This window comes from Eptesicus fuscus, chromosome 3 (genome assembly GCF_027574615.1).
Source record: "Eptesicus fuscus isolate TK198812 chromosome 3, DD_ASM_mEF_20220401, whole genome shotgun sequence".
NCBI lineage: Eukaryota > Metazoa > Chordata > Mammalia > Chiroptera > Vespertilionidae > Eptesicus > Eptesicus fuscus.
This window is the reverse complement of record NC_072475.1, coordinates 17,834,978-17,861,391: the sequence shown is the minus strand read 5'-3', so window position 1 is coordinate 17,861,391 and position 26,414 is coordinate 17,834,978. Positions and strand designations below refer to the sequence as shown.

The window sequence follows — 26,414 nt, the reverse complement described above, 5'->3', positions numbered from 1 at the left end:
ATGAGAAAAAAGAGGATCACATGCAGTTTTTGTGAGTCAAAAATATTACTAGTTCAAGGTTATGCAGTAATCATTATAACTGATTCAAGTCTAGATTTAGACAATACAAATTGCATTGTTCTTTGTAATACAACTACAAAAATCACAAAATACAATCAACTAAGTGATGCCATGTATATATTTTATATATATTTATAAATTCTTATCTAGCCAACTAATATACATGTCTCTTATCCTGAAACCTAGATGTAAATAGATGGGTGATGTCATACATGATAGAGCTCCATGGAATCCATCCTCAATATGTTCATGAGCAACTTGAACTCCAGCATTTTGAAGTCTTGAAACATACATAAGTCCATCATCTCTCAGGACATCATATTGACAGGTAACAATATAGGTTGATGGCAAATTCTGTAACTGGGAATCATTGGCCAACAAGGGTGACATTCTGACGTCCATAAGAGCTGGCAATGAATAACTAGTTCTTCCAAGAATTGGTTCAGTATAAACATAGTCCTTTCTATATTTCTTGGGTAAGAGAGTACTCCAGTTAACAAACTTGAACAAATGTCTTGATTCCAGCGGCATATGTTGGTTTCTTTTCAGTGCCTGGGGAAATGTTTTATCCTCGGTGATGTATAAGCTCAAGAATTTTATGGCCATTTCCCTTGTCAGAAACACACCATCCTTATTTTCTCTGTGAGATGGCAAATTAGAATCAATTACCTGTAAATGAGGGTAAAGTAAAGCTTGTACCTTGATTTTATGTTTTATTTTAAGATCATTCTGCACCTGAAAAAAAAAAAAAAAAGATAATACCTTGTAAGGCAAAGACTTCCAAAACATCAGGAAGAGGAAATTTAATGTTATTGGTTTAAGCAATCTTGAGCTATAAACAAATCTACATAAATGGATGTGATGTTATAATTATTTTCACAATATTTTTAATGTGAGTGACATGAAGAAATGTCAAGCTCATTTTAACAGTAAAGTTTTTAAAACTTTGTTTATTTTGTGTGAGAAAAAGAGATACAAACTACCAGTTATAAATTACATAAGTTCTAGGAATATAATATACAGTATAGTGACTATCTATAATAATAAAAGCATTATATGCTAATTAGACCAGACATCCTTCTGGATATCCTTACGGGCGACCTTCCTGACCAAGCCAGGGCTGAGAGGGAAGCTCGGGTCCCGGGTGCCAGAGGGAAGCCGATGCCGGCAGTCAGGGGAAGGAAGACCTACTCTTGCAGGAATGTCATGCTTTGGGCCTCTAGTAGTTAATAGTGCTATATTGTATATTTAAAGTTGCTAAGATAGTAGATCTTAGAAGTTCTCATCACATGAAAAATTTTATAACTATGTGAGGTGATAGACTTATTGTGGTGATCATTCTATAATATATACATATATGGAATCATTATGTTTTATACCTGAAACATTATATTATGTTATATGTCAATTATGTCTCAATTAAAAAAAGTAAGACATACTGCAAAATTTTGGCCCTAAGGTGCTATATCAAAGAGTAATTTGAAAGACTGAGAGCAGCAACCACAGTGATTTCCTCAATATGAGGTAATGATAGAAATATCAGCAACCTGGCTTCATGACCATAATAATAGCACAATCTAGAGCTAGATTTGCTCTAGCAAATTGGGTGCCTTATCAACAATTGACTTAGTGCACAAAATGAGTTCTATAGAGTAGGCAATGGGGGAAAGAGAAGAGCCACCAATGGGGAAAAACTAAATACTATATTCTTGAGGAAATTGAGGGCATTTATAGCTTTGTCAAAATTATTGACTAAAAAAAAAAAACCCCAACTTCCAGTCAAGATGACAGAGTAGGTAAGCTCTGAGATTGCCTCCTGCCAGGATCACATCAAAATTACAGCTACACTATAGAACAACCACCACTGAGAACCACCTGAAAACTAGCTGAACAGGATTCCTATAACTAATGATAGAGAAGAAAAAGTCATAACTGAGACAGGTAGGAGGGGTGGAGATGCAGATAGGGCAGGTTCCATACCTGAGTATAATGAGTAAGAAACAGGAAGGATATATCAGGCCCAACCCCAATCTGGGCTCCTAAGGTCAGTGCTTGGAAGAGGAGTCCCATGACATCTGTCTGTGAAAACCAGTGGCGACTGCATCCCAGACAGACAAATGTCTGTGGGGGACCAGGACATGCTGCTCTTCAAGGGGCAGTACAAAAACGCATTCGATCTAAACTCCAGCACAGAGGCAGCAGCTCAAAAAGTGCCAGGAACATCTGGGGAATAACTAAGTTGACTAACTTCTGGATGAGGGCTGGCATTCTCTCCAGGGACAGAATCACTGGCTGGCACCATTGTTCCTTTGCTGAGCTCTCCTCCCAGAAGCTGACCCAGTGCAGGAAGGTGCCACATTCATGCTCTCCATTAATCTAGCAAACATAGTTCACCCCACCCTGGTGACACCCTGAAACCTCACCCAACTCAATTCCCTTGCCTGGTCTGAGCCTCTTCCAGAAGTGCCTCCATAGGAGTGGCCTGCCTTGGCTCATGCTGCAGACACACTTGAAGTCATGAGTCATGGAACCCCTAGGCTTGTGCTGCAGACTTTTTCAAAAGGTCACAAATTCTATGCAAGTGGTTGCTCTTGGCTCATGCTACAGACTCTCTCAAAGGTCCAAAAACCCCACACAAACAACAACAGGGCTTGGCTTAAATTGTAGCTCCTGCCAAATGGCCACAAGGTGAACATACGTATAACCAGTCTCAATTGGTACTGTCACTGCCATCAGGTGGCCTCAAACTGGACTTAAGTGGCAGCCAGTCTTAGCCTGCAGCATAGTTCCAACTAAGCAGCCACAGTCCCAGCACAAATGACAACTAGCCTCAGTTTGCATCATTGCACCCACCAAAGGTCTCAAATCCAGAACAAGTGGCAGCTGGTCTCAGTTTGCAGTGTAGCCTCTCCCAAGCACATCCAAGTCCAGCACAAGGGGAAACCAACCAATCACTTTGTGGTTCCTATCAAGCATTCCCAAACCATGAACAAGCAGTGGCTGGCCTAATATGCTAATTAGACTGGGCGTCCTTGCAGACGACCTTCCAGATGAAGCTGTGGCTGTGAGGGAAGCCAGGGTCCCAGGTGCCTGTCGGCAGCCGGAGGGAAGCCCAGATCTCGGGTGCTAGAGGGAAGCTGGTGCTGGCAGCCGGGGGAAGGAAGGCCTACTCTTGCATGGATTTCATGCATCATGCCTCTAGTTACAAAATAACTGAAATCAATAAAACATCAGAAGGAATCAACAGCAATTAGATGAAATGGAAAATTGAATCAGTAATCTGGAAGACAAGGTAGTGAAAAACTTCCAACTGGAACAACAACCAAGAATAAAAAAGGAGAATAGTTTAAGGGACCACTGGGACAATATGAAGTATACCAATAATTGCATCAAAAAGATCCCAGGAGAAGAGAGAGCACAAAGGATTAAAAAAAAATACTACTTGAAGAAATAATGACTGAAAACTTCCCAAACCTAGCAAAGGAAATAGACATACCAGTCCAAGAAGTGCAGAGAGTCCCAGACAAGATAAACACAAAGAAGTCCACAGCAGGACATATTATAATTAAAATATCAAAGGTTAAAGACAAAAGTGAATTTTAAATGCAGCAAGAGGAAAGTGGTTATGTAAGATGGAGATCCCACAGACTGTCCGGTGATTTCTCAACAGAAATGTTGTAGACGAGAAGGGATTAGCATGAAATATTGAAAGTGATGAAAAGCAAAGACATAGTGTTCACTTTGGCAGCACATATGCTAAAATTGGAAGAGCAAAGAATTACAATCAAGATTACTCTTCCCAGCAAGGCTATCATTTAGAACTGAAGGAGAAAGAAGGAATTTTCCAGACAAAGGAAAGCTAAAGAAGTTCATCACCACTAACCCAGTACTGTAAGAAGTGATAAAGGAACTTCTTTAAGTGGAAAAGAAAAGATCAAAGATATAAATACAAAAATATAGAAAAGAAAAAATCTGACTGACAAAGGCAAACACTTTGCAAAAACAATGAATCAACAAATTATAAAGCTAGTATAAAAATTAAATGTACAAAGCAAATATAGATGGACATAAAGCAAGAGATACAGAGTAACATGGTAATAATAAGGTCTTAAATACCTCATTGACATCAATGAATAGATAATTCAGACACAAAATCAACAAGCAAACCATGTCCTTAAACAACATATTAGAGCAGATGAACTTAATAAATATTTTTAGAACATTTTACCTCAAAGAAGAGGAATACACATTTTTTCAAGTGCATATGGAATATATTCCAAGATAGGGCATATGTCAAGACACATAATAAGTCTCAATAAATTTATGAACACTGGAATCATATAAAATATCTTCTTCAATCACAATGGTATGAGTTAAGTAAATAATAATAATAATAATAATAATAATAATAAATCACAAAGCCCTTGAATGATCTGACCTTGCTAAACTCTCTAAATTCATCATTTACTATACTTTACTCTGATGTAATATTTATGGACTTCTTTGTTTTCCCCACCAAGAACCAAAGAAAGAAACAGAGAGGGGACAAAATAAATCCACCCACACTCTTCTCAGGCAAATAGCCAAACCAACCTAATTCCAAAGATGAATAATCAGTTGCTCTTTCCAATGGTGTACATTTTTCTCCCCACAAAGACACACTGAAGATAAATTGTGAAATCATGCTATGTTGGAAATGGGACAGGTTAATGAAAGTAACTAATCAGGTAAAACAAGTTGAAGAGAGGTGGAGGTCAAACCCCATCAATCCTGAGAGGTGGAGAAAAAAGATAAGAGGTATACAGGTATGATATCAGGGTTTGGAAATAAAAAGAGTAAAATACACACACATGTGCGCGTGAACGCGTGCACGCACGCGCGTGCACACACACACACACACACACACACACACACACACACAGTCCTAGATTTCCAAACACTTAAGACTCTAGTTGGGGAATTTCACATGCAACAAATAAAAGGATAAGCACTATATTCTGTGTATAAACTGCTACAGGTAATATAGAGGTAACATAAAAGAGCTTTGCCTGGAGGTGTCTCTGGAGCTTATGGAACATCCAGGTGGAAACATCTACTCTGGTGTATGGGTTTTGAGCTCAGGACAGTAGTAACAGTAGAAGATGTGGATTAGAGAGCCTTCAGCAGATAAATCAGAGTTGAGCCATGAGAGCATGGAGAGAATGGGAGACAAGACAGAATGACCAAAGAGTTGAACCCTGGGAAATACCAGGGAGTGTAAAAAGTTTTGTCTCACATAAAACTAAATGGAAGGGCCCTGCCAGTGTGGCTCAGTTGGTTGTACATCGTCCCATGCACTGAGGGGTCAAGGAACATGCCTGGGTTGTGGGGTTAATCCCTGATGGGGGGCATGCAGGAGGCAGCTAACCAATGTTATGTTCTCACATCGATGTTTCTCTCTTCTCCCTTTCTCTCTTTCTAAAAATCAATAAATTATTTTTTTAAAAAACTGAATGGAAGAGAACTTAGAAGAGAACAAAGAGAGTGCCATTATCCATAGCATGGTAAGGAAAAGTTTTCTAAAACAAAAGTTGGCAAGAATTTTTTTTTTTAAGAATTTTAAATAATAAAAATTAGTTATATAAAAACAACAAAAGAAAGATAATCAACCCCATAAAAAATGGGCAAAAAATAGATACTTTTTGAAAGAGGACATAAGGAAGGCCAAGAGACATATGAAAACATGCTCAAAGTCACTAATCATCTAAGAGATGCAAATCAAAACAATGAGGTACCATCTCACACCTGTCAGAATGGCTATTATCAACAAATAAACAAACAACAAGTGCTGGCGAGGATGTGGAGAAAAAGGAACCCTTGTGCACTGCTGGTGGGAATGCAGACTGGCACAGCTACTATGGAAAACAGTATGGAGTTTCCTCAAAAAACGAAAAATGGAACTCCCATTTTACCCAGTGATCCCACTTCTAGGAATATATCCCAAGAAACTAGAAACACCAATCAGAAAGGATATATGCACCCCTATGTTCATAGCAGCACAATTTACTATAGCTAAGATTTGCAAACAGCCTAAATGCCCATCAGGAGATGAGTGGATTAAAAACCTGTGGTACATCTACACAATGGAATACTACACTGCTGTAAAAAGGAAGGGACTCCTATCATTTTCAACAGCATGGATGGTCCTGGAGAGCATTGTCCTAAGCGAAATAAGTCAGTCAGAGAAAGATAAATATCACATGATCTCACTCATTTGTGGAATATAATTAAATACATAAACTGATGAACAAAAATGGATCCAGAGACAGAGAAGCATCGATCAGATGTTCAAACCTCAGAGAGAAGGGAGCGGAAGGTTAGGGGTAAGGGGGAAAGATCAACCAAAGGACTTGTATGCATGCATATAAGCCTAACCAATGGACACAGACACCAGGGGGGTGAGGGCATGAGTGTTGGGCGGGGGTGGGGGGCAATGGGGGGATAAGGACACATATGTAATACCTTAATCAATAAAGAAAGAAAAAAAAAAGAACAACAAAAATGTGCATAGATTTAGAAAAAATAAAGGGTGATTGACAAGCTTACCCATAGAAAGTTAAAATAAATGGCTAGTGCAGAACACAGGGTGATGAACTGAGGAGTGTATATTCTAATTATGTAGAAAAATAGAGTAATTTTTTTTTTGAATTTGGGTACAGAAAAGATGTGATATGACAGAGATTTGAAGGGTTAAAAATTGGGCTTATTAATCTTTTTTATCCCTTTTCTTTTAAACATGTATTTGTTGATTTGAGAGATAGAGGAAGGGAAAGAGAGAAATACCAATGTGAAAAATCAATGTCATTTTATCTATAATAATAAAAGCATAATATGTAAATCGACTGAATGGTTGAACAGCGGAACAACCATCCGGACGTTCTTCCAGATGACCTTCCAGATGAAACCAGGGCTGCAAGGGCTGAGGCAGCCAGGTCTGTGAAGGCCTACCCTTGCATGAAGTTTGTGCACCAGGTCTCTAGTATACTAGTAATGAACTCTCAGAAAGAGAAACCACGTCCAGAAAATTTTCCTTAACTGTAGTGACCATCCAGATCATTGTGACTGGCAATTAACCTTAATGATTTAGGGTACAGAATGTGATGTTATCAGAAAATCTCAGAATTATAGCTGAAAGGTTCATTTCCTTTCAATAATGGTAATATAATTGAAAAATGGACAAAGTCCACAAAAGAAAACTACAGAAGAATCTATTTGTACTTCTAATCCATAAGAACATCTTTTTATATTGTGAATTCCATATGAAATGTTGGGTCATTTTTTGTAAAAATATGGGAAAAATAAATCTAATATATTTGCTTTTAGTCTTCTCAGAGTGTACTAGTACAACAATATTGATTTCTCCGAGTTGCATTCTTATTGAAACTGAGTTTTTCAATCCATAATTCTATAACATATTATTAGTCACAGGGTCATGAGACTTTAGAAAAAAGTTTCTGATCGTTACAAAGCAAAAGTTATTTTTTATAACCCAGATCGATAAACCTAGTGGAGCTCCAGCCAGTTTTGGTCAGTGAATATAGTATTGGGGACCTAAGGGTCCTGGATTCAATTCCGGTCAAGGGCACACACCTCAATCGCAAGCTCTTCCCTGGCCTTGGTCCTTGTTGGGCATGTGCAGGAGGCAACCAATCTAGGTGTTTCTTTCACATTGATGTTTCCCTCTCCCTTCCACTCTCTCTAAAAATCAATGAAAATATATCCTCGTGTGAGGATTAAGAAAAAAAAAAAAGAATAAACCTAGTGCAGAAAATAAAACTTCTATGAAAATATAAAATATAGAAAGTTTACCAGACCATGAATACAAGTAACTTCAAATATGATTATAAAAATATATAAGAAAAGGTAAAGGAAATTACTTTTCTTATGTTCTTAAAGTACACTGAGTTTTTAATGCAGCATTCTCAGTTGTAACAATCTCTTCGAACAGATAGACCAATATTTAAATATCTACTCTTTTTTTGTATAATGCAAATAATAGAATCATATCAAATTTTATTTTACTTCAAGAAAACAATGTGTACTGCCCTACAAATTTTATTTGTGAATTGCATTTATTTTTGGTGGCTATATTAATATTGAAGATTGCTCGGTGGGTCTTCATTTCTTCATAAATCGCTATGGCTACATCTGCTCATCATTTCAAAAGCTTTCTTTACTTCTAAAGCCAAGCAAACATTACATTGTGCATGTAGAAATTATAGGTGTGGCAAGGTGTTGCTTGATCAGTCATTGTTGGGTAATTGTTGGACAGTTTTCAGAATCTCTACATCCACTAAACCGGTTTTAGATAAGAATCAAGATCAGCTTGCTATATGACTTGGCATGGCAGCTAGTATAACAATCTGAAAGTGACCACTGTTTCCAAATTTCTTTCCTAAATTAACTTCTCCCCCCAGGCCAGCAAGATCCTTTGAATAACTGACATATTATTTCAAATACACATCAGGTTAGTTCAGGGTGGAAGAGACCTCAGCAATCAACACGTCTAAATGGTTTGCAAACTTCCTTTGTTCCCCTAAGAAAATTTATGTAGTACTCTAACCACAAAGGGCATTGAAGTGGAGCATCTTGGGTGATAAGGAGGCCCAGGGTGCAGAGCCAAAGGTTAAATTTTGCTACCACTGATGTAATGGCTCCACAATAGGGCTTTATATGTGTACGTGGTGTTACAGATCAGTACATACGTATAGGCATAGGTATATATGCATATGTGTGTATATATATTCACATGTGTATAGTGTGTATATATATATATATATATATATATATATATATATATATATATATGTCTCTCTGTTTGTATGTGCAATCTTCTAAGTGCTCCAAGCACGAGTAATTTATTTTAATATTTGAGAGAAAAGAAATTAAGCAAAAAGGTATCGGAATGCTTCCCAGATGATTTAATGAGGCCAGTATAAAACTTAGGTCAATATCTGACAAAGATATTTTTTTTAAATAGAAAGCAATCCCTCCCAAAGCTCTACATGTTTAATTTTAGCAAATGGAAACTAGCCATATATAAAATTTTTATTCATCATGACCAAATGAGGCCCATGCCTGAATGCAAGCATAATGTAATGTCTGAAAGTCAATTGACATAACTTACCACATTAAAAAAATTAAAGGTGAGGAATCATATGGAAATGTGAAATAGATGCATTAAAAGCAGTTAGCAAATTCCATACCCATTTATGCAAAAACTATCTGTAAAAAGGAATAGAAGGGATTCCTCAATCTGACAAAAGCCAACTATGGAAAACCTTCAGTTAACATCATATTTATTGGTGAAATATTACATGATTTCCTCCTAAGTTTCAGAGGAAAAAATAATTAATATTGTACTGGAAGTCCCAGCCAGTGCACTGATTAAGAAAATAAAATAAAAGCATAAAAATTGAAAAGGAAGAATTGAAACTCTCTTAAGTTGCAGAAGATATGATTGTATAGAAAATCATAGGAGATGTAAAAAAATAACTACTAGAATTTATAAGTAAAATTTTCAAGAATATAATTGTAAGGTTACTTTAAAAATCAAATGTATTTTTATGTACTATCAATAAACATTTGGAAATATATTTTAAATGAAACTTTCCAAAGTAACTCAGGAATAACTATGGGAAACTATTTTCAATTGATGCACATGGTGTATCTCATATTTTATATTGCTGAAGAAATTGAAGAGGACCTAAATAAAATATGAGATATACCATGTGCATTAATTAGAAGTATCATTATTAAGATGTCAATCCTCTCCAAATTTATAGATTCAGTGCAGTACCAATCAAAATTCAATTAGTCTTTCTTTATTTAGAAATTGACAAGATATCCTAGTATTTTGAGGGAAAAGACATGGAGTACTATAAATAATTTAGAAAAAAACAAAAACAAAAAACAAAGCTGAAGTCAACATAGTATTGGCATAAGGATAGACATATAGATCAGTGGAACAGAAGAGAAAATTCAGAAATAGATTGTCATATTATTATGGTCAATTGATTTTAAATGCAAGCATCACTGTAATCCAACAATAAAGGATGGTCTTTTCAAGAAATGGTTCTGGAAGAACTAGCTATCTGTAAGAGGGGGGAAATAACCTTTGACCTCTATTTCCCAGCATAAAGACTAATATAATGTACCTGTTGAGTCACTGCTGCTGCTAAATTGCCCCCAGAACTGTCTCCTGAAACACAGATTCGGGTGGGATCCACTCCATATTTCGTAAGAATTTTATCCTGAAGAAAAAACTTGACTGCAGCGATGCTGTCTTCAAACTGAGCAGGAAAACGGTGTTGGGGAGCTAGTCTATAGCTTTGAAAAAGAAAAATGTATTTAAACAGTTCTAATAAGTACCATTATGGTTGTATCTGTCTATGTAGCTTCCAAGTATCAAATAGGTGTAATTAAACAGGTTTTATTGTTTTATCTTCCAAAAATCAAACCCGAGTTTTCTGCTAAGTCATTATGATGTGAAAAAATAAAAATAGAAATAAAGCTTTTCACATCATATCTAAGGTCCATGGATGGCATTGCATGTGAGAAGTAAGGGGATTGTTATGAACTTCCTGATACTATAACCATAACTTTTAGTCCAAGCACATTTTGGATTAAAGATGCTCTATAGCTTACATCATATTCTCAGTGTAACTGGTGCTCAAAAGCATTTTTAAAAATTATTGAAAAAGCAACATTGATGTTTGAAGGCAGAAGATCTGAGAGCATATTCTAGGCAAATGTCCTATTTTTTAAGGTTATTTAGATAAAAATTCTACACACTGGTAATGCACATACCTCATTATGGATAATGCCCAGGAGTTTATTCTAGATAAAGTTTTTGAAATATATATAACATTTAAATATGCTAGAAATCTTGCTAGTTTCTGGTAAATTCACACTATCATATGATTCTTTGAATAGATATAAATAGATTTTCATATATATATATACACACACACACACTAATAAAAGAGAAAGATGCAAATTGACCATACCTCAGCGACACTCACCAGCCAATCAGGAATGAGTATGCAAATTAACCTGACAAAGATGGTGGTGAACCCGCCCCCCAGCCGCTCCAGGCCTGTGGGAGTCGGAGAAGTCGGGTGCCAGTGTCTAAGGCTGGCTGCGGCCAGGGAGACCAAGAAGCCGCCTACCCCGTGATCCCAGGCCGCAGCCAGCTGCAGAAGCCTCACGTCTGCCTGCCCCACGTCCTGGGGGAGACAGAGAAACCAGGCCCCAGCGCCTGAGGCTAGGTGCAGCCCGGGAGATGAAGAAGCTGCCTGCCCAGTGATCCCAGGCTGCAGCCAGCCAGAGAAGTCGCCCACACTGCATCCCAAGGAAGACGGAGAAGCCACCCACCCTGTGGTCCCAGGTACCAGCACTTGTGGCTGCATCCCAGGCGAAGCCACCTGCCCACCATCCCCTGCGGCTGCAGTCAGCCCGGGTGCCTATGGCTGACCAGAGGGAGGGAAGCTCAGATCCCAGATGCCTGTAGTCAGCTGGAGGAGGGAATCCTGGGTCCCAGGTGTGGGGATGAGGCAGAGGTGGTTAGGGGCAATCAAGCCAGCATGGGAGCAGTTAGGGACAATCAGGCTGGCAGGCAGAAGTAGTTAAGGCCTATCAGGCAGGCAGGCAGTCAAGCCGTTAAAAGCCAGCAGTTCTGGATTGTGAGAGGGATGTCCGCTGGTTATCCCCTTAGGGGTCCCAGATTGGAGAGGGTGCAGGCCAGGCTGAGGGACACCCCTCCCCCCCATGCATGAATTTCATGCACTGGGCCACTAGTATACTGGGCCACTAGTATAGTAATAAGACTGAGTGGCCAGATTATTGTGACCATCTGATGTTTGTAGGCAAATTAGCCATACACTGCATTGTATGGGATATGGAAGCTAAAGGCCTGTTCGAACACCTTGCTGTCTGCAGTTATCAAGATAAAACGTGTCAAATTCACACAGAAACACAAGGATTGGACAGTCGAGCATTGGAAAAAAGTCATGTGGTCTGATGAATCATGTTTCCAGTTGCATCCTGCAGATGGCAGAGTGAGAATTTTGCGGAAACAGCATGAAAGCATGCCCCCACATGCATGAGTACAACCCTTCAAGCTGGTGGGGGCAGTGTTATTGTTTGGGGCATGTTTTCCTGGCATGATTTGGGCCCTTTAATTCATGTGGAGCAACATCTGAATAGCACAACATACCTAAGTATCATTGCTGATCAAGTTCATCCTATCATGTTAGTGGCATATCCCAATGGAGATGGCTTCTTCCAACAAGACAATGTGCCATGCCATGGTGCTCATATTGTGCAGTAGTGGTTTAAAGACATGAGGGAGACTTTACCTTGCTTAGGTGGCCCCACAATCACCAGATCTCAATCCAATTGAGCATTTGTGGGATGAAGTTAAAAGAGCCATCAGGCAGCTGGTTCCACAACCATCAAATCTCACAGAACTGGACAGTGCTATTCATCAGGCATGGTGTCAGATTCCTCACATCACCTTTCAACATCTCGTGGAGTCAATGCCAAGAAGAATTGCCACAGTATTGAAGGCAAAAGGTGGCCCAATGAAGTACTGATGGGGTGGTCATAATAATCTGGCCACTCAGTATATATATACTGTATATGTAAACCAGTAAAAACAAAATATCTCTATTAGCCTGTTCTTAGAGCAAACTTTTCCTTTTTCTTTAGAATGTTAAAACTTGTAAATATCTGTACTTAATATTAAGTGTTGTTGAGATGATCCTTAAATTTTATTATAAACTGTATTTAGAATCCTAAGTAAAATATAATTAAACATAAGTATGTACACAAAAGATGTTGGTACCTACTATTTTAAGTGCAGTAAATTGAGACTTTTTAGGGAAAAGTACAACACATAAGAATTTAATAGAATAGATATACCAACCAAAAATATATCATTATATTAAAACAGATTTGAAATGAAAAGATTTAGATTACATTGAAAGTTATGGAAGTAAGAAGAATGTCATATTATAAATATTCTGAAGACAGAAAATTATTCTAGATACTGTAAGTAACCACAACAGTAACAATGGCAATCATGTTTTAGTTGAGGAAATTTTACTTTAGTTTTTTCTCTAAATTTCCATAGCTTCAAGCAACAAGCAAGCAAACAAACAAAAACTATGTCACAATATCCTGAAAGAACTATTGGATTAGAACTTTCTATATTTTCATTACTAGAGAAGAGTCAGCAGAAAAAAATTTCTCCTGAGAATGTTGGCTTTAGAATTCCAGACTATACCAGCATAAGAAAATATTGAACTGACCTAAGACATTCTTTTATGTTCTAGCAAAATCCAGAATGTAAGGTCACTTTTCTGGAAAGTGGTTTAAAATTATCAGCTGATCTCAACCTTTACTTTCTATAATACTTCAAAGACTTGTTCTGAAGTAAAACATCAACTTAGATACAACCTAACATCCCCAATGTATAATTGTTTATTTCTTTCTCTCTAGCCATGTTTCTTGGGGCATAAGTAGGGCCTTATACAATCTGAGTTTAAGAATCTAGAGCAATAATGTTTTAAAAAATACACAGAAATTCCCATATCACAGGAGAATAATGAGATACTGGACATATTTGAAGTCTACTGTATGTTGTAATGGTTACAAATAAAATATATAAATTCTTAAATGTTATCTTTGAGGCATAGCTGACTTGATTAGGAAATCAAACCTCTACTTTGTGAAAGCAAAAATCATAGTAGCCAAAGAAAAGTATTCTCTTACTCCACTCCTACAACAACAGCATCAAGTTTGTTTGCAGTCCATCTGTTGAGGAGGTCAAAAGCCGTCTGCTCTGAAATGAAGAAATAAATGTCAAAGTTCTCCTTGTAATAAAAAAAAAAACAGCAACAGAAAATCATAGCTATGAACTTGGACAGAAATGTGATTTGAGTATTACAAGGAACCATTTTCCCTATCACTTTTTATATGCAGAGTGACCTGAATCAGCATGACACAGTCTACAGGAGTGTTTCTTCAGTTGCTATCCCCAGGGGTAAAAAAATTACATGGCTCATTGGTGCTTTGGGGAATTGAAACTAGGCTCAGCCCATTCTAATTTTCGCTGGTCATCTGTTGTCTACACACAATGATACTCCCAAGAACCCTTTGTGGTCTTGCGCTCTGCTTCTCTAGGCAACCAGCCACTACAGATGAGTCTCTGACTCAACAACACCTGGATACACATTCTCCAAGCTTCACTAGAAACAATGGTTCTGTTTTGATTTTATTTACCTGAACTTTGTGTATAATCTTTCAATTGGCTTAGAACTAAGTGAAATGAAAAAGCAATAGATGAGTTGACTGTCTAAAACTACAACACTCAATAACATGGCTCCTTAAAACCTTCATTTTCTCCCAATACACCACATTGTGAAATGGTCCATAACCTTGGCATGTAAGACAAAGTCTATAAAAAAGCAGCTAGATTTTGAGAGTCTCTGACAAGTCAGTGTGTGGTTTGATGTACATATTCCTTGTGGCATGCTTGGCATACAAGTCATCACCTCTCCCCCAACACACATATACACACACCCCACATATATCTCTATGTACCCACAAATCCAATTTACCAGTTCAATGCCCTGGTCACAGCACTTTGGCAAATCTGTGACATCTACTGTTACTTTGTTTACCACAAGATTCTAGAAATTCAGAGAATTCTAGAATTGTGATCAAATTCTAGGTTTTTCTAAGGTGTCTGCTACATATTAGCAAAACTTCAAATTAAATACTGGATATGTAATAACCTTAAAATCAGAAAAACAAATCAACTAGTCTTTTATGTAGAAACAATAATGTTTTCATTAAAGATGAAATTAATAACATGAGAAAAGGCTATGTATAGGTGAAGATCAAAATGTATAAGAATCCATTGATCCTCACATTTAAAGTCCCTTAATGATGTATTTCAAACATGTTTTTACTTTTATCTACCAATTATTTTTTTGCTTATTTTTAAAAAAAAATTTAAAATTTGATTTCAGAGAGGAAGGAAGAGGGAGAGAGATACAGAAACATCAATGACAAGAGAGAATCATTGATCTGCCACCTCCTACATGCCCCACATGGGGACTGAGCCCATAACCCAGGCATGTGCCCCTGACTGGGAATCAATCTGCGACCTCCTGACCTACAGGTTGACACTCAACCACCAAGCCACACTGGCTGGGCTGTTTTGCTTATCTTATATAATAAAGAGGTAATATGCAAATTGACCATCACACCCTCACACAAGATGGCCACCCCCATGTGGTCACAATATGGCTGCCACAAGATGGCCAGCAGAAGAAGGCAGTTAGGGGCAACCAGGTCAGCAGGGGAGGGCAGTTTGGGGGACCAGGCCTGCAGGGGAGCAGTTAGGCATCGATCAGGCTGGCAGGGGAGTGGTTAGGGGGTGATCAGGCTGGCAGGAAGAAGCAGTTAGGGGCTATCAGGCAGGCAGGCAGGCGAGCAGTTGGGAGCCAGCAGTTCCTTATTGTGAGAGGGATGTCTGACAGTTTAGTCAGAAATCCTGAGGGGTCCCAGATTGAAGAGGGTGCAGGCTGGGCTGAGGGACACCCTCCCCCCAGTGCACGAATTTTGTGCCTCTAGTCTATATACATAAAAGCCTAAGTGACAGTCTGACCATCTGACCAGTAGCTATGACATGCACTGACCACTAGGGGGCAGATGCTTAATGCAGGAGCTGCCAAGCTGTGGTGACTTGGCAGCTGCGGTTCTTGGTGATGCACCTGGAACCAGAGAGGAGGGAGCCCAATTCCAGGATGCATCACCCAAGAAACTCCCTCTCGCAATCCAGGACCCCTTGGGAGATGTTGGAGAGCTGGTTTCAGCCCGATCCCCCCAAGCCAGGCCAAGGGACCCCGCCAGTGCACAAATTGTGCACCAGGCCTCTAGTTTTATAATAAAACTCAATTTAAGTTTTTGTTTTCTATTCTGTAATGCAAACTGTCTCAATGCACGCAATATTTGCAATCTGATTTTTTTTCTTTTTTTATATGTCCATTTATTGAATTTATAGTACTTATAGGATCCAGAAAGAAATAATAAGACATTAGGATAAATGTTTAAAAGCAATAAACACAGAAGTATGTAAAGGTTCTACTAGAGAATTTTAAAAAAAAATGTCTTAGTTCTTAAAGCAATTTTGTCAAATTTTAATAAGAAAAAAATAGAAAGCCTAGGGGGGAAAAAAGAAAAGAAATCAAAATTAGCAAATACCAGGGAATAGTTGCTGCATCTGTCTTGATTTGTCAACAAATAAAAGTATCCTAAGTAATTTATAGTTTACCTATATGAGTTTTTTGAGATCTAAAAACATACAATATGCACATGTAAAACAAAAACAGAATAAAGGCACAACTGGAATTCAGCTAAGCTGAATGTTGGAATGTAATGTTCTGAATAATAATTTCATATTTTTAGAAATTACTGATCACAGTCATTGCCCTTGTCAATGAAGAGGAAATCAATCTAATAATCAGGAACACTTCCAAATATTTTTAAATAGTTATTTTCTTTCTTTTTAAATTGTAATTAAATTTAATTCTTTCCATTACCATTTATCCCTCTGTGCCCTATTCTACCTCTACTCACCCCCCTCTTATTTTCAAATTTTTAAATGATATATTTCTATCTGTGGGTATTTCTCTTGTAATATTAATATGAACACTTGGATATTTCATAAACCTTATAAAAACTTCAGTGGTATTAATTATTGTCTTTGTAGACAAATGAAGCCAACTTGGTCTTTAATTTATCTTAAAAGGAATCTGAATATTCTGACCATCCTAATGCCCAATATAAATTGAATAATAGATGAAATCTAATTTACTAAAAACATTAGGGAAATGAAAAAGACATAAGAGAAAAGTACTAGGAAAAATTTTTTTTGATAATCACTCTAAAGATCTATAACAGAATTCCCTTTAATTTTTTTTCCCCCCCAAAGGACATTTGTTGAACATTTACTGTATGGAAAGTGCTTTGCTAGATGCTAGGAGGTCATGCCACTTATAAGGAGATGCTAAAGCAAACATGTAACAGTTGTGAAACAAAGCAAGAATTGTTGGCATCAAGCTTATACAAGCTGCAAAGGACACACAGGAATGTTGCTAAAATCTTATAGAACTAGGGAAGCCTACACACGCACACACTTGAGCATCCCCCCGCCCCAGCATGTGTATATACATGCACATGTGCACACACAGCTGAATTGATACTTTACCTAAATATAAAAGGATGAGAAAGAGTTTTCTAGAAGTAAGATTGGAAAGACATGTTAGGAAAGCATAGTCACAGAGAGAAATGAGCATTCATGTTGTGTTTGGGAGACTAAAGGTCCCTTGGTATGGTTGAAATAAAATTATGGAGAAAAGCATTGCATTGGCAGGGACAAGAAAGTTAAAGAATGTAAGAATCTGGAAATCTGAACACTGTGCTAAGGGATTTTGATTTATTTCATTAAATGATGGGAGTTCCTAAAGAATTTAGACAAAGAAGTCATATAACCAGATTTTCATGTTAGAGAGCGCTAAATATATAAGATGAAATAAAGTTCAGTAGGATAAAGGCAGGGACATCAGAAAGGAACATCTGTAAAAGATCATGAAGTACTAAATTGTATCAATGAGGTCAAAATATTCAAAAGGGGAATGAATGCGATGTAATTTAATGTCATCTCCAGGAACAGCAAAGAATTGGTGATAATTGCTGTTTACTGAGAGCATTCAAGAAGATGAGAGGTTGATTTAGATAAGACTGTTTGGACATAAGACAATGGACTGTGCTCCGTCATACTTAACTTGAGATGTCTGGTTTGTCCAGTAGTAAATGTCTAATTGTAGTTTTAATGAGGATCCAGAATTCAGGATATTGTCAGAGAAGGAGATTCAGAACTGGTTGTCAGTAGCATATTGGGTATTTGGAGAAAATAAAGGATCAGAAAAGAGAATGTGTAGAGTTGAAGCTGGGAGGTAGGGATTAAATTCTGGGGAATGAGAGTATATACAAAGTAAATATGGAGACTGTTAATTTGTTTGTTTTGTTTTAAAATAAGACATGGAAAAGAGAAAGATTGAGAAAAAAAATAAACGACAGAAACTTTAGGGGATTTTTTTTCATAGAAAACAAAGGAAGGATCAGTGAATATCAAAAAGGAGAAAGGGGTGATCTTCACCAAACGCAGTAGGTTATAGAGCTTAAGGAACTAATTAAAAGGGGGCTGGTTGCATGCTGGATCCCCAGTAAGGATCATGCAGGAGGCAGCCAATCAATGATTCTCATCATTGATGTTTCTATCTCTCTCTCCCTCTCCCTTCTCTCTCTGAAATTAATAAAATCATATTTAAAAATATAGTTAAAAAAGGGGGCAAACAAGGAAATGGGGGAAGGCAAGAGTTTATTGTGTATGGAAATTAATCTGAGAAAGAAAGGAAAATGATAAGGGACGAGAGAGTTAAGTGGGGACTTATTTTTTTCAAGGTAACAATGACCATAAAATGTTAAGGAGGACTCATTAAAAAATTAAAAACAAGAAAACAAACAACAACTTTAAGATAGAGGATTGATGGACATATACTGATGTTGTCTAATGATAGGGTAAGAGCCCCATGATATAAAGCAAAGATAGAAAGACTAATTTTGTCAAAAGATGCTTCTTGTGAGAGTGTTAGAAAGAAGTGAGTTAAAATACAGGTCTGGTTGATACTTTATGGAAAGGCAGGATTCAGCTAACTATGAAGTCTTCAAAAATCTGAGGACATACAATCCCTCATGTCCTCTATTTCCTCAGAAATAGTAATACCCATGGTCTTTAGCTGACTGGCAGGGGCTAAGAGACCTGGAGTGACACAGACTCAGAACAGTCATGAATAAGAAAGAGAGGCAGAACTGACCAGCCTCATGGGACAGGATGTCTGAGCCACAGTAGAACATGTGGCACTGGTTACCAGAAACAGTCCCCAGATCAGTACCATCAGCAGTAACTGGAAACCAACTTGAAATGCAAATTCTTAGGTCCCACCATTGACTTACTGAATCAAAAATTCTGCATGTGGGGTCCCCAAATCTTAACAAGTCTTCTAGCTGATTCTGAGGCACTAATATTGGAATACCACTGTCTTAAGGTTTTATACCTTAACTAGAGGCCCAGTGCACGAAATTCGTGCAAGGGGCTCAGCCCTGGCAGCTATGGTTGCTGCCTGAGCCCTTGCAGCCCTAGCTTCATCTAGAAGGTCGTCTAGAAGGTCGTCCAGAAGGATGTCTGGTCTAATTAGCATATTACACTCTTATTATTATAGATAGCAGTAGAAAAGAACCGTTCTTCCCTTCCTCATCACAGTGCTTTAGAAATCACTTGTTCAGGTTCTTTCTAAATCTTTAAGAAAACAATCTTTTAGGATTTCCTAAAGAATATATAGAACACCTACTTTACTGGATATTATAAATGTCACCTCTGAGTCACATCCCGACTGCATCCTATTACCTGCTCCTAGAATTTCTTTTACATATTATATGTTTGTAGTCATGCTCTCAGCATCCTATCTAATAAAAGAGTAATATGCAAATTGACTGTCACTCCAAGACACAAGATGGCTGCCCCCATGTGGACACAAGATGACTGCCACAAGATGACTGGCAGGGGAGGGCAGTTGTGGGAAGTTGGGGGTGACCAGGCTGGCAGAGGAGGGCAGTTGGGGGAAACCAGGCTAGCAAGGGAGGGCAGTTGGCGGGGACCCAGGCCTGCAGGGGAGGGCAGTTTTGGGAGACAAGGACTGAAGGGGAGGGCAGTTGTAGGTGATCAGGCAAGCAGGGAGGGCAGTTAGGTGTGACCAGGTTCGGCAGAGGAAGGCAGTTGGGGGAGACCAGGTCTGCAGGGGAGGGCAGTTGGGGGGGGGGCAGGCCTTCAGGGGATAGCAGCTTGGGGGGACCAGGGCTGCAAGGGGAGGTCAGTTGAGGGGGGACCAGGCCTGCAGGGGAGGGCTTTTGGGGGAGACCAGGCCTGCAAGGGAGGGCAGTTAGGGGGAGACCAGGTCTGCAGAGGAGGGCAGTTAGGAGCAATCGGGCAGACTGGAGAGCAGTTAGGTGTCGATCAGGCTGGCAGTGGAGTGGTTAGGGGGTTATCAGGCTGGCAGGCAGAAGCGGTTAGGGGCAATCAGGCAGAGGCAGGCAGGTGGTTGGGATTAAGCAGTCCTGGATTGTGAGAGGGATGTCCGACCTCAAGGTGTCCCAGATTAGAGAGGGTGCAGGTTGGGCTGAGGGACACCCCCCCCCCCATGCACGAATTTTGTGCACCGGGCCTGTAGTATATTTATAAAGATGATCATAAAAATCAATAGCTGCCCGAAAGAAGAGTTTTAAGATGTCCTTTATATAATAGAAACTCTTTTTCTAAGGTGAAAGGGCTCATTTTTGTCTGATTTTTTAAATGATCCAATTTTATATTGTGCTTGTTTTTCACTTTGTAGATGATAAAAAGAATAAAACAGACATAATAGAGGGCCACTGTTTGCCCTGACCTTCTACATTTGCTCCCTTATTTTTACTGCACTGCTACCATCTTCCCTACCCTGTGAACACTCAGGAGTTACTAAAACAAGGCTTGCGAAAGCAATACTGCTATGATGACTTTCATGATTCTACCAACCAAAGCAATCACGGAACAGGAACACAGGACTGATCCCCACACATGAGTTTTTGTTGAAGTTGAATACTGTTGCCTGAGCTGCCAAGGGGCATGCACTCACCTTTTATCAGCCTACTGAATAAACCATAATCCTTCTTCAACGGAGGAGCCACGCGGTCTTCAAATGCTCCCTGATGCTTATCAACTGAATAAATCTTTGACCTCTGTTTGAGTCACCTAAACCATCTTTATGACAAGTCACTGCAAAATTTATAACTAATTATGGTTCCCCCCAAAAAATGTTAGCTATCAGAAATGCAAAATTACAGTCTAACCATCTTAGTGTTTTGCATACTAATCAAAGCCTTTGTGCTTCATTAATTTTCCATGCTTATTTTCTCTTTGACTAATATTCATTACTCAAATTTGGTAAAGTGTCACTTGCTATATTGCATATATCTTTGTAAGATTCTCAAACTACTTAGAATCAAATGAGGCTTAGAGAAAGACAGAAGGTGAAAACTTACACTTATGACCTATTTACTTTTCTTCAATTCTATTAATTTGTTGAACTTCATATTTTAATTAAGTAGAACACTGCTCACCCCCCACCCCCAAATACTAGCACCATTTTAAGATGGAGTTTTCCAAAAGGTGAATTTGTTCATGTATTTTTTTTGAATCTGCAATATTTGCCTCTTAGAATCATCACCAGACATAAGTAGGAACACTAGACTTCATAGTTCAATTTTGTGTTTTCACAAAATCATTACATAGTTCAATTTTGTGTTTTCCTTTTATAATCAAGGCTAACAACTATTCTAGGCTCTTCCACTGTTAGCATTATGGCTATCAGTAATTACAAATGTATTTTTGTAGCCACCAACAGCATATGCTTCTGATTTACTGTTTAATACATCTGCACCACCTCAATGTTTCTATTCTTGAATATATTCTGATCCCAAAGAAAAAAGTGTACTAATTGACTTTCATGTCCTACATTCAATAATAAGCTTACTCAACGAAAAAAAGCCGAGAAGAAAATGCTTACCAAAAAACAAAACAAAACAAAAAAAATGGAAATGACAATCTCCATGTTATATTTTGCTAGATATGTCTATGTATATTTCTCTATTAGATACCTAATATTTATAGCTATACTTATGCACAGTATCTATGTAGATATGTATGTATGTATATATGTATGTAAGTATATTTATATCAAATTGTCCTTATATCAAAAACATATAACCTATTATACTCTTGACTTATATAATGAACTTACTGAAACTTCCCAAACAATAAGCTCCACCATGAATATAGATTACAGCTCGTCTTGGAGTTTCTGACTTTCTCTTTGGCAAGTACAAACGCACTGGAATGTCAGTAAATGCTGTATCAGTCACTGTGACATATTCATCTGAAAGTGGTTGGGTAAAATCCAGCCTGAATATTATGGAAATAAAGTCTTCAAATGATATAATACCTAGATTTTCAAAACATATACCCTGTAAGAGCAGAACAAAAGTAAATGTTTTCATCTTTAAATAACATCAAATGCATACAGAGGGAAAGTGAAAAACATAAGCAAAATAAATAAACAATAAGAATGTTTACAAAAATTGTTTCCAAATAATATTGTGTAGCTCTTATTGCATAAATTTATTGCTGTTGAAAATCTCAAGTATTATGTCTTTAGACTAATAACTATCTTACTCAAAAGCTTCAATTTACTGACAGTTTCTTTTATGCCCATCATAATTATTTCTTAATTGTAAATTATTACCGGAAAAATCGCTAGGTCTTATAACATCCTTCCTTCCTTTCTTTTTGGCACGCTGTCATATTTCTCTCTTTGTTATTTTTAATTGTATTTAATCTAAAATATTAACTATCATCTAAATGATTCAAATGTCCTGGTTTTTAATTTCAAATAGATTCCTGTTCATAGCCCTTTCACCATTCCCTCCCCCTCAACCAAGCCCTCACCCCCATATTTGATATCATTGAAAAAAATATCTCCTTGGTATTTCTGAACAGCTTCTCCAGGACCTGGGTGACATGTCACTGGACAGTTTATTCAAAAGAAAAACTTAAAAAAAAAAACCATGGTCAATAGTACATTAAACAGCCTTTATTACTATAATTATTCCAAAGAGTTTAAGGTATTGCAAGGGTTTAGAGAACATCTAATCCCCACACTTTAATGTTAAGGAAACATGCAAAAACTAAAAATTATAGCCATTAAATCTCAAAGCCAAGTCTGCAACTGTTTTTCTAGACTAGTTTCTTATACCCCTGTACACTCTGTCTGACCTTAAGCAAATTACTCTCTGTACTTCAATTTTCTTATCTATATAATTAAAATCGTAATAATTAATAATCATATAGAATTCCTCACTGGGTTTTAGTAGGGTTTACATGAGTTAGGACTTTCAATGCACCATAGAAGAGTGCCTAGCCCATGTAAGTACTCAGACAATCTTGTCTTATTGTTAGGTAAGCATTCCTCACTAACATGAGCTTTTTAGTGTTGTAATCCTAATTGCATGCACTCACATAGAATGTTCCTTAAAGCATGTTTTTGATGAATGGTTAAATTGTGTTAATTTAATTTTTCATTTGCTGAATTGGCTTTTAAAAATTAGAATGTTTTGGCAAATTACCTTTTTTCATTTCTTAGATATCTCCTGGTTTTGAATAGATACTTAAGCATTTTTGGAACAATCAAAAGCTACCACTTTAGAGATTATTTTGTGTTTGCCTAGAATACAAGATCTCTAATTCTCAGAGCAATGCTGCAAAGTATTTATCATTATTATCTTCTTTATAAAGGTAAAAAAAAAAATTGCATGAAGAGCTAAGGAAATGTCTCAGGATTGGGCATGTTTCTTTCTCAAACTGTCTTTCAATTTGACATGTGATAACATAGTAAATGTGTTTATTTTTCAAGGCCACTTTGCCAAGAACTTTAATTTTCACTTCCCTTTCATACATTAAAAATTAATTTTTCTTACTGGTATCACAACTTTGAGTTGCAAAATTCAGTCCTGACAATAATAAAATTGTTTTCCCTATAACAGCGAAAGACTGTTGATTTTACTAGAATAATCTTTAAAGTAATTACATATGTGCTTTTCGCAATATTTTTTTTAATAAAGGGCAACCCATCTATGACATCAAATGCATGAAGTGCATTATTTTTACTATAGGTAGGTAAGAATAATTTGTAGTTAAGAAAGTAAAAGTAGAACTTTAAAGTTGGCTGTTCTGCTAATGTACTTTTGATAATATCAGCATCAGTCACTCTGAGTTTTAAATACATATGAAAGAGTCAAGTAAGATAACAGCAGTTTCTCTATGGAGCTGGCACTTGTTAACCCACATATTCTTTGACTTTGTGTAAGTGAAGTGAGAGCATTAGGAAAAGACAGTATGGTGAAAGTGAGCCCCTAGGAGTGGTTTGAGAGGAAAGTATCAGGACTCAGCAGACACAGACAAGAAGTGGCTGTGGTTTCAGAGAACGGTCATCCACTGTACAAAGTTCCATGGGACAGCCTCTCCCTCTTAGACCACGGATTGCTCACTTCTCTAATCATCTGCTGCTGTCACTGCCTTCTCCTTGCAGCCTCATATTGTTACTCTCATCAGAGAACCTTTCCGGGAGCCACCTGGTTTTGTGGAGAGAATTTGAGTTTTGAAATGAGGCAGTCCTGAGTTCAGATTCTGGAGTTGTCAATTTCTAGCTGCATAAACTCTTCTGAACCTCTTTTTCTTCCTCTTTAAACGGGTAAAAATAATGGAAGGATAGTGGAAATGAGCAGAGGTATATATTATGGAAAGCCTATGCATTGTATATATAACCTCAAAAATTTTAGTTTATAACCATGTCTTCCCCTTGCCAAGGAGCTATTTTTGCTTGAACTCATAATCTACCCTGCATATTCCAAGTCAGACAATCTCTGAAACCCAGCAATGTAGAATTGAGATGGACAATAGAAGCCATTGAAATAGTAAGAGCCCTATATTAACATCAAACAGGTACAAACATCAACGCTTAGGTCTGTCCTATGGAACTAGATTGTCCCTGGAAACTCAAATATAAGTCAAGTTATCAAATAAACATCCAAGTTTTCCCTTTAAAAGTACCATTTCTTTTATGCATATCACAACAGATAGAGTTTACATTTAGACATAAACTCTTTGGAAACAACAATTCTGTCTCATTCTGTTTTGCACTGCTACACCAAGTTTTACTTACTTAATTTCATGTAGTTCATTTATTCTAGTGAACAAACAATGGTTATTTACAAACAATAATTAATAGAAAATTCACAAGTTAACAAGGCACCCCAATATCCAGAGGAAAAATTATCATCTTACCATAAATGTAAAAGTTTTAACAACTACATCCAAGGCCATTACTTTCCAGCGTTCTTCAATGTTGCCTGGAATGGGTATATAAATATGAGAAGCAAAGAGAACACAAAACAGTGCCAAACACAGAGCTTTGGACCCATTCATATTCCTCTTTCCAGCCTCTTCACACTGCCAAGATTAAAACAGTTCTATTAATATTAAATAATAAGTAGCAGAACAATGTAGCTTGGAAACCCTCTCAGGGAATGTGATAATCTTAACAACATGAAGTTAATCTTCAAGTCTAACATTACAACATCAGTAGAAACTTATATTGCGCTGACTCTGAGACAGATGTAATTTGTCAGTTGATGCTGATATCATTAGCATGCAATTAAAACCTCCCACAGTGTTTCCTCATCCTGGAAAACCAACATCAGCTCAAAGCAAGTGTATTATTGAGACCTGAATCAGAGCTTCAGTTAGAACTCTGAATAAGTCATGAAGTAACATTTTGTGATTGGTTGGTCACAATGCTTTGTACAAAGAGGTTTAAAATAATTAGCTGATACTTAGTCAAAATCGATGTTAATAAACACTGTTAATAAACACTGCTTGTTGTGGTGGTCAAGCCTTGGGTCAATAAATAGAGGATATGGGGTCTTGTCCAACTCCCATAATCCATGAAGCTGAAACTTTTCAATAGACCAAAGTAGCACAAGGCTCACTACAAGTATCTCAGAAAACATTCTGGATTATTTTTTAAAGCATCACATAGATTTTGTTCATATAGTTAAGTGGAAAATCTTTAAAATTAATTTACATTAGGAATTTAGCCCAGTGTGGCAGGAAATATCAAGTACAAATATTGGACTCATACCTACTGCAACCTAAAAGCCTGACAGAAACCTGTCCAAAAAGCTGGTCACCTGGAGGTCTTTAGAGATGCAAGGACTGAAGATTTTTTGTGTAATATGTCAGGACCTAGAAAATAAATGAATAGTCATAACTCAGTAAATCCACAATTCTCAAGCTCATTGACCAGGAATCAATACTTAGGAGAAGTAATTTTTAGTGATAGACTTCAGTTCAATCAGGGCTCCAATAGAAGTATATATTAGACTTATTGAAAGCATAAGTACTAATTTCAAAGCCTATCATAAGCTTAATTATTGAAATGGTTACTTTTATTAATCTATGTTGTAATCGTCCCTGAATCCCATAAACAAAACTTAGCATTATAATTTATCATTCAAACAAGAACACTATTAAGAGT

The 26,414-nt window shown here is 37.4% G+C and overlaps 1 protein-coding gene across 1 annotated transcript; it reads right to left on the bottom strand.

The window, feature by feature from the left end:
- Positions 1 to 80: 80 nt before the first annotated feature.
- AADACL2 (arylacetamide deacetylase like 2) lies at positions 81 to 25,303 on the bottom strand. The gene is made up of 5 exons (XM_028151688.2): positions 25,163 to 25,303; positions 22,065 to 22,287; positions 13,876 to 13,945; positions 10,257 to 10,428; positions 81 to 795 (listed from the first exon to the last, which is right to left on the bottom strand). Exons 1-5 carry the CDS (start codon positions 25,301 to 25,303, stop codon positions 193 to 195), a joined length of 1,209 nt encoding a protein of 402 aa, XP_028007489.2. The 3' UTR covers positions 81 to 192.
- Positions 25,304 to 26,414: the final 1,111 nt, after the last annotated feature.